The following is a 12,326-nucleotide window of genomic DNA, read 5'->3' as shown; positions in this document are numbered from 1 at the left end:
GTGAGATAATAAGTACTTCTTGTTTTAAGACACTGTGTTTGAGGGTAATAGGTTACGCAGCAATAGATAATAATAATGCAAACCGTGATATAGACAAAACCTAAGCTTTTGTTAAGTTAAGCCATTGAGAAGGCAAGCTTGATCTGTCACAGCGGCTGGTGTTACCTTACCTAAAACAGATTAGCTTTTTTTTTTTTTTTCAGATTAGCTTTTAAACTGTGTTTCAAACTTCTAAACCTTATGAGAAAAAACTGAAGACATAGGAGACATAAGCTTCAAATAGAAGACGAGAAAGATTTAAAAGGAACCAAACCTGGTTTCCAGAACTGAAAGAAAAAAGTCAAATTAAAAACACGATTAATGAATCCAATAGTAGATGGACACACCTGCAGAGAAAGTTAGTGAATCAGAAGAGAGATCTGAGGAATTCACCCAGAAGACAGCATAGAGAGGAAGAGATGGAAAATATGAACAAGAGGTCAAGATGCACAGAGAGAAGAATAAGAAGGTCCCACAGACAACTAATAGGAGCTGCAGGTAACACACTAAATAAAATGTAGAAGCAGCAATATTTGAAGAGTTAATTAGACTGATGGAGATTTTTCCAGACTTCTGGCTTCATGCATGACAGGGTGACAGGCAAGACAGCTATAAAGCTAGACAAAACTGTCGAAAGCAACCACTTCATCACTCTGAAAATCAATCAAAGGTATACAACAAAGAAACATATATGTGAAAATTACTGAACAGCGTGAGTCTGTGGTGTCCTTGCCTGGGGCTGCTCCTGTTACTCAAGTTCCCGGCTCTATCAGTTTCAATAGTTCAACCAGGGTGAGGCAGGCTGTGAAAAACAGCTGCTTCACTGCCACTGCCAAAAGGGGCTCACTGAATTTGGAACATTGTCGTATAATATCAAGAATGGGGCTGGGGGGAGAGCTGGGGCGGGGAGGTGTGGAACAAGGATAACCAGCAGTACTGCTGAGCTGAGATTTCAGCACTTTTGGAAGCATGCAATGGACTGGCACACTAGGCAAGGATTTAACAGAGGAGTTCCAGGGGATGAGATAGCCAGAGAAGGTCTGATGAGCTCTCCACATATCCTGGGTTAACTAGAGGGAAGTGCATGCACAATAGCGACCAGAGAGGCCTCGAGCCACCCACATCTCTCTGGCCAATGGAGCACACCTGTAATGGTAACATAAGAGAGGCTGGCAAAAAGTAAAATCCAAGGTAGGCTTAAAAACAGCCTGCAGCACCTGCACCCCAATGTTCACAGCAGCAATGTCCACAATAGCCACACTGTGGAAGGAGCCTCAGTGTCTATCAACAGATGATGGATAAAGAAGATGTGGTCTCTGTATACAATGGAATATTCCTCAGCCATTAGAAACGACAAATATCCACCCTTTGCTTTGACGTGGATGGAACTGGAGGGTATTATGCTGAGTGAAATAAGTCAATCGGAGAAGGACAAACATTATATGGTCTCATTCATTTGGGGAATATAAAAAATAGTGAAAGGGAATAAATGGGAAAGGAGAGAAAATGAGTGGGAAATATCGGAGAGGGAGACAGAACATGAGAGACACCTAACTCTGGTAAACGAACAAGGGGTGGTGGAAGGGGAGGTGGGCGGGGGGTGGGGGGTGACTGGGTGATGGGCACTGAGGGGGGCACTTGATGGGATGAGCACTGGGTGTTATGCTATATGTAGGCAAATTGAACTCCAATTAAAAAAAAAAAAACAGCCTGCAGTCCCTAGTCCACACATAGAACCATAAGCCGAGAAAAGCCTTTCTGGCTCAAGGTTCTTGGGCACAATCTCTGACCAATCTCTGGCTGAACACTAAGCTATGCAGATGCAAGGACAACCCCTAGGAAACCAGGCTTAAAAATAAAAACAAGAAAAAAAAACAGTGACTACATCAGAGACCATATTTAGCAGGGAAGACAGGTTTCACAGATTTAATCCAGGGATCCACAAACACATAAACAAAGCAATAACAATCTTCAAGAGGTAAAGTAAGAACCCACAACTATATGGTCAACTAATCTTCAGTAAAGCAGGAAAGAATATCCAATGGAAAAAAGACAGTCTCTTCAACAAATGGTGTTGGGAAAACTGGACAGCCACATGCAGAAGAATGAAACTGAACCACTTTCTTACACCAAGCACAAAAATAAATTCAAAATGGATAAATGTGAGACAGGAAACCATCAAAATCCTAGAGGAGAACACAAACAGCAACCTCTTTGACATTGGCCATAGCAACTTCTTACCAGACACGTCACTGGAGGCAAGGGAAACAAAACCAAAAATGAACTATTGGGACTTCATCAAGATAAAAAGTTTCTGCACAGCAAAGGAAACAATCAACAAAACTGAAAGGCAGTGTACAGAATGGGAAAAGATATTTGCAAATGACATATCTGATAAAGGGTTAAAATCCAAAATCTATAAAGAACTTATCAAACTCTACCCTCAAAAATCAAACAATCCAGTTAAGAAATGGGCAGAAGACATGAATTGATATTTTTCCAAACAAGACATCCAGATGGCTAATAGACACATGAAAAGATGCTCAACATCACTCATCATCAGGGAAACGCACATCAAAACTATGATGAAACACCACCTGACACCTGTGAGAATGGCTAAAATTAATGATACAAGAAACATTAAGTGTTGGCAAGGATGCAGAGAAAGGGGAGCCCCTCTTACACTGCTGGTGGGAATGCAAACTGGTGCAGCCACTCTGAAGAACAGTATGGAGGTTCCTCAAAAAGTTAAAAATAGAGCTACTGTATAATACAACAATTGCATTACTAGGGATTTACTCAAATGATTAAAAAATACAGATTTGAAGGGGTATATGCACCCTGATGTTTATAGCAGCATTCTCTATTCAGCAATAGCCAAACTATGGAGAGAGCCCAAATGTCCAATGACTGATGAAAATGGATGAAGAAGGTGAGATATATATTTATATAGATATATATAATGGAATATTACTCAGCCATCAAAAAGAATGAAATCTTGCCATTTGCAACAATGAGGATGGAGCTAGAGTGCATTATGCTAAGTGAAATAATTCAGTCAGAGAAAGACAAATACCATATGATTTCACTCATATGTGGAATTTAAGAAACAAAACAAGTGAACATATGGGAAAGGGGGGGAAGGGAAAAAAAGAGAGAGAGAGAAGGAAAAAAAATTAGAGACTCTTAACCATAGAGAACAAACTGAGGATTGATGGAAGGACATGGGTGGGAGATGGGCTAGATGGGTATTAAGGAGGGCTCTTGTGATGAGCACTAGGTGTTGTATATAAGCGATGAATTGCTGAATTCTACTCCTGAAACCAATATTGCACTGTATGTTAACTAACTAGAATGTAAATTTAAAAAAAATTTTTAAAGGTCAAGTAAGAATCCAGATTTGCTACAATATATTTCTTAAAATGTTCAGTATACAAGGAAAAAAATGAGACATGCAAATAAACAAGAAAATGTGAATGTCCCCAAAGGTTTCATTTATCAGCCAAAAGTGGCAAAGCAGCTATTACAAATATGTTAAAATATCTAAAGTAAATCATGTTTAAAGACTGAAAAGAAAACATAGCAATGACTTTCATGAATTAAAAAAAGAATTTTTTTAAGAGCCAAAAGGAAATTCTGGAGCTGAAAAATACAGTAACAGAAGTGAAAAACTCACTAGAAGGGCTCAGCATTAGAAATGATCAGTAAACTAGATCAGTATAAATTATGCAATCTGAAGAATAGAGATTAAAAAAAGAATAAAAATAAACAGAAACCCATTATTGTCCCATAGGTCTCTGACTATGGGACAATAATAAGCAAAGCAGTATACATGTAATGGGAATCCCAAAAGAAGAGAGAAAGGGAAAGAAAAAGATACTTGAAAAAATAACAGTTCAAAACTTTCCAAATGTGATGAAACATTAATCTACAGATTAAAGAAACTCAATAAATGCAAAGTAGGTTAAATACAAAGAGATCCATAGCCAGATATGTCAGGGCCAAAATGTTGGAAGCCATTTCGACAAAGAGAAAATCTTAATAGCTGCAAGGGGAAAACAATTCACGACACACAAGAAAACAACAATATGATTAACAACTGGCTTTTCATCACAGCAATAAGCATGGGAATGGTAGATTTGAAATGCTGAAAGAAAAAACTGTCAACCAGGAATTCCACATTCAGCAAAACTATTCTTCAAAAATGAAGTAAAACTAATGGTGTTTCCAAATACATATAAACTGAAGAATTTGTTGCAGACCCAAGAAACGTTAATGGAAGTTCTTCAGGCTAAAGGGAAGTGACACTTAACAGTAACTCAAATCCACCAGAAGAGAGGAAAGGGAGCAGAAACGACAAATATAAAAGACTCTATAGATACAGTTGCCTGATTTTTTTCTCTCAACTTCTTTAAAAGGCACGATATTTTACACAAGTATTATCATAATATCATCATTACTTTATAATGATTGTTAGATTGATAACATACTCAGGAAAGGTACACAACACTAATAGCACAAAGAGGGGAGAGAGGAAAAGAGATACATTGGAGCATCGCTTCTATATTTTACCAGAATTAGTTAGATTTTAACCAGTCATGGTACACATTGCAATTCCTAGAACAACTCTAATAACTCAAATAATCTAGTAAAAACGGAATGAATAACAAAGAAATTAAAATGGGACACCAAAACATTTCTGATACAAAAGAAGACAGTAAAGAAAGAACAGAAGAATGACAATGACACGATACAATCCAACCATATCAATAATCACATTAACCATGAATGAATGAGAAAGCCTCGTTCGAAAGGCAGAAATTGTTAGACTGGAGTTGTTTTTTTTTTTTTTAAAGCATAAGTAGGGCAGCCCGGGTGGCTCAGAGGCTTACAACCACCTTCAGCCCAGGGCGTGATCTTGGAGTCCCCGGATCGAGTCCCATGTCGGGCTCCCTGCATGGAGCCTGCTTCTCCCTCTGCCTGTGTCTCTGCCTCGTTCTCTCTCTCTCTGTGTGCATCTCTCATGAATAAATAAAATCTTTAAAAAATTAAAAAATAAAAGCATAAGTAGGGGGATCCCTGGGTGGCTCAGTGGTTGAGCACCTGCCTTTGGCCCAGGGCACGATCTTGGAGTCCCGGGATCGAGTCCCACGTTGGGCTCCCTGTATGGAGCCTGCTTCTCCCTCTGCCTGTGTCTCTGCCTCTCTCTCTGTGTCTCTCATGAATAAATAAATAAAATCTTTTAAAAATAAAAAATAAATAAAACCATAAGTAGGTTGGAAGTAAAAAGGATGAAAAAAGATGTGCCAGCAAACAGTAACCATGAGGGAATTTTCCAGATTTGATGAATAGCACTAATCTTCGGATTCAGAGAGAACACACATGGAGTGAAACTGCAGAACACCAAAATCACAGACAAGATCTCAACAGCAATCAGAAGGAAATGAACGGAATCATCCACAAAGATGATTAGATTGATTGCAGACTTCCCAACGGCAACAACAGAAGACAGATGACAAAAGAATATCTTCAAAACACTGAGAGAAAACAAACGCTGACCTAAAATTCTATAATAAGCTGATTTATGGTAAATAATGAGGGTAGGCTACATTTTTCGTTAAAGGCAAAGTTTGCTACTAACAGACATTGACTGAGAAAGTTACTAAAGAATATTTAAAAGGAAGAAATGAAATATAAGGACGTACGGGGGCGGGGAGGTAAAGATGTGAGTATATAATCAAGTACTAAAGCATAAAATGTAACAACAATAATAAAAACTCGTTCGGAGGGGTAAAAACAAGGTGGGACTAAAATACCAGGCAACATGCACAGGTAAGAAGGGAAGAGGTGATCACGACGGAAGTGTCCTAAGGCTAGAAGAAATTGTCGAATTTAGACTTTGCAAAGTCAAATATACACATGAAAATCCTAAGAGTAAGCACAAGAATGAAAATAGAATATAGAACTGCCAAACCAGAGTGGGATTTGGTGGGAAGAAAAATGAAGAAAACTAAGCCAGGGGCGCCGGGGTGGCTCAATCAGTCAAGCATCTGTCTGCCTTCAGCTCAGGTCATGATCCCAGGGTCCTGGGATCAAGCCCCACATCAGGCTCCCTGCTCAGCGGGGAGTCTGCTTTTCCCTCTGCCTCCCCCCCACCCTCAACCCCTATTCATGCTCTCTCTTGCTCGCAAATAAATAAAATCTTTAAAAAAGAAAAATGAAGAAAACTAATCCAAAAGAAGGTAGCAAAGGAGTAGAAAAGCATCACCCAAAAGGTGGGAGAAATAAGGGCACAAAATAAAACCACAAAACACGCCCAGGCCTATCAGTAACCACAACAAATATAAATGTACTAACCCTCAAGCAGTTGTCAGAATAGATGTGAAATAAACTCCTCAAACTGTTTACAAAAGACACATGTAACATGTAAGGAGACAAAAAGCTGGAGCACGTCCGTGGTGTCGGAGGAGCCAGGGTACCAGCGTGGCTGGGGTGGGGGACGGCAGGGGACAGCGTTAGAAGGACTTACCGGACGCGCAAGGGCCAGATGCAGCAGAGCCTTAGAAGTCACAGTAACGTCCTCTGAGTAAGGCGAGGGTTTGGAATGAATGCAATTCTATTTTGAAACCATCCCCCCGGGGCCACACGGAGAGAGAATGAATGGGGGGGGCTGCAGGAGACCCCTTTGGGGGCAATGAGATAAGGCAGACAAAAGCCATGCTTTGAGGAACCTCCACAGTTTTCCAGAGTGGCTGTCCCAGTTCACATTCCCACCAAAGATGCAGATGCAGTGAAACTAAGGGACACCACCCCGATGTTCATAGCAGCCATGTCCACAGTAGCCAACCTGTGGAAGGGGCCTCGGTGTCCACCGACAGATGATGGAGAGAGAAGATGTGGTCTATGTGTACAATGGAGTATGGCTCAGCCATCAGAAATGACAAATACCCACCATTTGCTTCGACGTGGATGGAACTGGAGGGTATGATGCTGAGTGAAGTAAGTTCATTGGAGAAGGACAAATATTATATGGTTTCACTCATACGGGGAATATAAAGAATAGTGAAAGGGAATAAAGGGGAAAGGAGAGAAAATGAGTGGGAAATATCAGAGAGGGAGACAGAACATGAGAGACTCCTGACTCTGAGAAACGAACAAGGGGTAGTGGAAAGGGAGGTGGGCCGGGGATTGGGGTGGCAGGGTGACTGGCACTGAGGGGGCACTTGATGGGATGAGCACTGGGTGATATGTGATATGTTGGCAAATCCAACTCCAATAAAAATAATAATAAATTTCCCTAAATGTTGGGGGGAAAAAAAGCCATGCTGATGCAGATGGGAGTAGTGCAGTGGGCATGAGGGGAAGCGCCTGGACCCCGGGCATGCCTGCAAGGGGGACCCACAGGATTTGCTGAAGGGTTGGATGTGGGCAAGTGAGACAGAGAGAAAGGAGTCGAGGTGGACTTCAGGCTTTGGGATCCGAGCTCCTAGAAGTTGCCCTTACCCGAGCCGGAGAGGACAGTGGATGGAGCAGCGTGTTTTGTGGGGGAAGGAGAAGGGGATGAGGGTGCAGCAGCCTCACTGTGGACCTTTTGAGTCTCCTCAACATCCAAGGGAGATTCTGATACCCCGTGAGACATGCATGCATTGGCAACTATGGGAAGATCGGAGCTGGAGACACACATTGGGGGCCGTCGGGCCATCCCTGCTACTCCGAGCCACGGGCCCAAGGAGTGAGTGTGGAGAGAAGTCCGGCAACTACGGCCCTGGAAAAACCCAGTGCTGGGTCCTGGAGAGCTGGAGACGCTCCGCAGGGCGAGCGAGCCGGGCAGCCAGGGCGGGAATCCAGCAGAGCTGCAAGGTGCAGGTCTCCAGGGCCAACCAAGCACGGGGCTTCCAGAAGGGGAGAGCCGGCCCTGTTAACTGGCGCTGAGGGGGCAGGTGAACCGAGGCCTGAGCACCCTCCATGGGGTTCAGCCACACGGCGTTGGACGTGGAGGGACAGCCGCGCCCGTCAGGTTCCCTGGTTTGGGGACCGTCCCAAAGACCCCAGCCGCAAACAGTTGGGGCCAATCAGACCATCTTCTGCGTTGCCCCCCCCAGCAAACTGTAACAATAGCTAACCTTTCCCAAGCGCAGCTGCTGTGCCAAGAACACTACTATGATGCCTAGTTTTGAAATAAAGTGGGGCTCAAAAAAGTCGCGTAAGTTGCCCAAGTCGCTGAGCCGGCACCGCGCCTGCTCCCGTTTAGCAGACGCTCTTGGCCCCAGGTCGGGGCAGGCACCCAGGTTCTCCCACTGAGCCCCCCACCGGGCACCCCCAGAGCCCCAGGCACCTAGTGCCAGGATGTGGAACGGCCACGGGGTTGGGGGGAGCCCTGTCTCAGCCACAGCGCTGCCGCCCTTGCTCGGGGCCAGCTGCGACCAGGCTCGGCAGCCGGGGGACCCCGGAGAACTGAAGTCCCCCTGCAAAGTCAGCACCTGGGGACCCTTGGAGGTCTGAAGGGCAGGCTGAGACCACGCCCAGCTGCGCCCCAGCTGCCCACCCCCCCAGGCCCGGACCTGCTGAGGCGAGGGGGGCCTGGAAGCACCCCCCTCCCCCCCCACAGGCACCTGCCACCCCTACCTGTCCGGTGGTGAGGGAACGGCTGTAGCCAGGGATGGAGCTCCGGGGATGGATCCGGGGCGGGACACAGCAGCTGGGAAGGGTCAAAGGGCCACATTCAGAGTGGGGGTCTGAAGAAGGCGGGACTCCCAGCGCTGGGGCTCCCGGGCAGGTGGTGCCCCTCAGAAGTCCCCCGACAGGTCTCTCCTGGGTGCAGGGATCCCAGAGGCACCCAGATGGGAGCTACCAGCAGGGGCCCCTTCTCCAGGTGGGGCGGGACAAGACGCCCAGCTGAACCCAAAGCAGGCCCCGGCCCCGACGTGCCCTGCAGGGACCCCGAATCAGCTCCCACCCCAGCCCCAGCCCTCCCGTCCTTACTTGATCCGGGCCTGGTCCACACTGGAGGAGCGGCGGGAGGTGAAGCGCCGGGCCACGGCTTTGGGAGATGTCTTGGGGCTGCCGTCCGAGTCTCCACTCTCCTCATCCCCCATGGCTTTGATGTAGCTGCCGCTCCGCATCCTGCGGCAGGGGATCTCCCCGTCCTTGCCCCCAGTGGGGTAACCCCCCCAGTCATCTTGCGGCACCTGCGGGGACAGCAGCTTCTGTCTCTCGGACACACGCCTGCTAAACCCGGGAGTCAGGGCCCCTGTCCCCACCGCCAGGGCGGAGACACCAGAGGCAGAGCCTGAGGGAAGCGTTCAGGCTGTCTCCCCATTACAGGGGGGCCTCATCATCCTCCGTGGACCTGTCGCTGCTCAACCGAGGTGACCGGTCAGGAGCCAAGAGGTTGAGGATCAGAGGCCAGTGACCTGTGACCTGTGATGACCCACCCCCTGCACTGGAGTACCACCCATCCCCACCTATCACCCCTCCTTCTCCTTCCCCCTCTCAACCTGCTGACACCCCAAACCCTCCAAGCCTCCCATCCTTCCCTCTCTGAGGAGCCTTGGAGCAGAGGCCTCCAAGCATTGGGTTCCGAAAGCGCGTCCCACAGTCCAAAGTGGGGGATGCACCGGGTGGGGCTGGGAGCCGGGCAGGGGCTGGAGGGGCAGGAGGGAGACCAATTAGGAGGCTGGTGCTGTTAGCCAGGCAAGAGATGATGAGCCTAAATTAAGACCGTGACAATGAGGGGGACGGGAGATGGAAATGAGGTGTTAAGAGCACCAGTGAGCCTGATTAGACGTAGGGGGCGAGGGGGCGAGGGGCGGGGAGGAGCCGCAGATGCCTAGGAGGCTGCTGGCTGAGGCCCCGGGGGAGGGTGCTGTTGCTCAGAGCCGCAGAATCCCGAGGAAGGGGTTTGGGGGAGAGGTGATAGGTTAGGGTTGAGTATCTTAAGTTTGGCAGGGAAATGGCGAGCAGGTGGTTGGGTGCTGGGTGCTGGGTGCTGGAGTTCGGCGGAGGGATCCGGGCTCCAGGCAGACACGTGGGAGTCACGGGCGGCAGCTGAATCCCCAGGGGTGAGTGAAACAGCCCAGGGGGGAGAAGGAGAGCTGGGGAGGGATCCAGTGACATTTAAAAAGGGGACTGCAAAGAAAGGAAGAAAAGCCTATGAAGTCACCTGAGAAGGAGTGGGCCGAGGGGGTGGGAGGGAAGTCAGGAGAATGCCGTGTCATGGAAACAGGAGACATTTCCAGAATAAAAGGAGTTGATAATGTCAAATGCCACAGTGCGCTCCGAGGTTAGTGATTCGGGCGCAGGATGCGGATCCGTGTTAAGTTCTCGCCCCATCACTTGGCTACAGGAGGACCTGAGCGGAACCCACGACTCTGTCTGGTTCCTCGTCTGGGGACTGGTGGGGACGAGGAGGCCCACATCCCGGGGAGGGGTGGGGGGCGAAGGATAAACAGGCGGACACAGCGTTCGCGGCCGAGCAAGGCCTCCGGACTGTTGGCTGGGCCGGGCATAAGCACTGGAGGGCGTCCATCAAGGCAGCCTATAGTGCAGGGAAAGGAGGTGAGGACGCAGAGGCGGTGCTCGAAGACCCTGGGTGTGAGGGGAAGACAGGGGATGGCAGGGGGTGTAGAGTTAAAGAAGGATTTCTCAGGATGAGAGATCCGGGCAGGTTTCCAGGGTAAGAGAAAGAGCCAGCAGACAAAGATAGTGTTTAAATGGGGAGGGGACGGTGATAGGGGACAGTCAGTCCCGGGGTGGAGGGGACCCTGGGGAGGTGGGCTCAAGCCCTGCTGCAGGAGTCAGCCCGGGATGAGTGGCCTCGGCCTTTCCTCTGAGCCAAAAAGGGAGGGCCCGGGGGTGGTGGTGGGGGGCCCAGAGGAGTCTGTGGGTGGGCTGACAGGAAGGCGAGGGAGCCGCTGACTCCACTAGGAGGCATGAGGTATAAATGGAGGCATGGGGGAGAGGGCCGGGGCGGCAGGGAAGACTGCAAACAGCCGTCTTAAGGAACACATGGAATGGGGTGCGGTGGTGACAGGGGTCAGGACTCAGGGGGAGCACAGGGTTCAGGGAGGGACACGGACTCTGGGGGTGAGGCTAGCAGAGGGGACGGACGTCAGGATCCAAACAAAGCCCCAGGCATGGGATGGGGTCCCAGGAGGGAAGGAACCCGCAGGGAGGGGTAGGGCTCAGGGAGGGGGCCGGAGCTCAGCCACAGGATGGAAACACGGGGACAGACTAGAGTCTGCAAAGGGACAAGGACTCAGGCAGACCGGGAGGGGTTCAGAAGGGGGTGGAGGGAGCGCTGGGGTCCAGCAAAAGGGTTAAGGAGCCCACGGAGGCACCTGGTCTGAAGGGGCCGGCTGCCCCTGTGTTCGTGCAAGGTCCCTGCGGTGTGCTGGTCCCCCCCCCCCCCCCGACAGGCTCCCACTCCGCCGTCCGGAGCCCCAGGCCCCAAGGGATCCTCCCTCCCCTGCCGCCAGCCCGCGGACAGGAGCCCCAGGCGCAGAGCGCACATGGGACAGGGACAGCCGGGCGGCTCCGCCACTGCAGGGCTCACCCTCCACAGCCACTGCGGCTCCTCGCTCCTCTGCAGGACACTGTGAGGCGCATGTTAAAAAGGGAGCCCCCAGAGAGGTCAGGGTGGCCCTGGAGCAGCAGCTGGCAGCGAGGCCCCAGGGACGGCCAGGCCCCAGCGGGGTCCGCCATCTACCCTAGGCCCTTCCTGTGGGACCCTCAGCTCCCGGCACCGAGAACCTCTGCCTCCCCAGCAAGGGGGCACTCCTGAGGCCAGCCCAGAGTCTCCAACCTTCCCTAGCCCCCCGGCCACCCCTTCCGGCTCTCACGCGGCCCGATTTTTTTTCTCCCTTGGGCTCTCGCAAGTTCTCCACCCAGGAGAGCCCCGCTGCGTGAAGAACTTACCGGCAAGGCCAGGGACCCTCAAACCACGCATGCAAGGTCAATGCTCTGTACCCCGAACGGCTGCGGCCTCCTCCTGGGGGACCCTTAATCTGCTGCTGCACACAACCGACTCCAGCTCCGTGGGAGGGAATTCAGCTCAGGAGTCCCCGGCCCTGAGCCTGGCCCTGAGCGGCCCCCAGCCACCACCCCAGGGGGTGACGTGCCTCCTCGGTGCTCCCGAGGTGCCTGGCCTCCAGCCCGGCCTCACCGCTCTATCCTACTTACTTGCTTCCCGGTCTAATCGCTTCGCAAGCCACACCAGTGTCTCTACCTTTGTATCCGGGGCTCCCCCTGGAAATGTGCCCCCAGTGAATGACCACGGATGAAATATG

General features: G+C 49.8%; 1 protein-coding gene across 3 annotated transcripts in view; it reads right to left on the bottom strand.

Moving 5' to 3' along the window:
- Positions 1 to 12,326, bottom strand: part of DLGAP3 (DLG associated protein 3) — a 61,269-nt gene that overhangs the window by 24,418 nt on the left and 24,525 nt on the right. For all 3 annotated transcript variants that reach the window (XM_055341864.1, XM_055341865.1, XM_055341866.1), the window contains exons 4-5: positions 9,022 to 9,227; positions 8,665 to 8,737 (exon numbers count right to left, since the gene is read on the bottom strand). In XM_055341864.1, coding sequence (XP_055197839.1) covers positions 8,665 to 8,737; positions 9,022 to 9,227 — 279 coding nt within the window. The remainder of the gene's footprint in view (positions 1 to 8,664; positions 8,738 to 9,021; positions 9,228 to 12,326) is intronic.

This window comes from Nyctereutes procyonoides, unplaced genomic scaffold (genome assembly GCF_905146905.1).
Source record: "Nyctereutes procyonoides isolate TBG_1078 unplaced genomic scaffold, NYPRO_anot_genome, whole genome shotgun sequence".
Classification (NCBI taxonomy): domain Eukaryota; kingdom Metazoa; phylum Chordata; class Mammalia; order Carnivora; family Canidae; genus Nyctereutes; species Nyctereutes procyonoides.
This window is presented reverse-complemented; position numbering and strand designations above follow the sequence as displayed.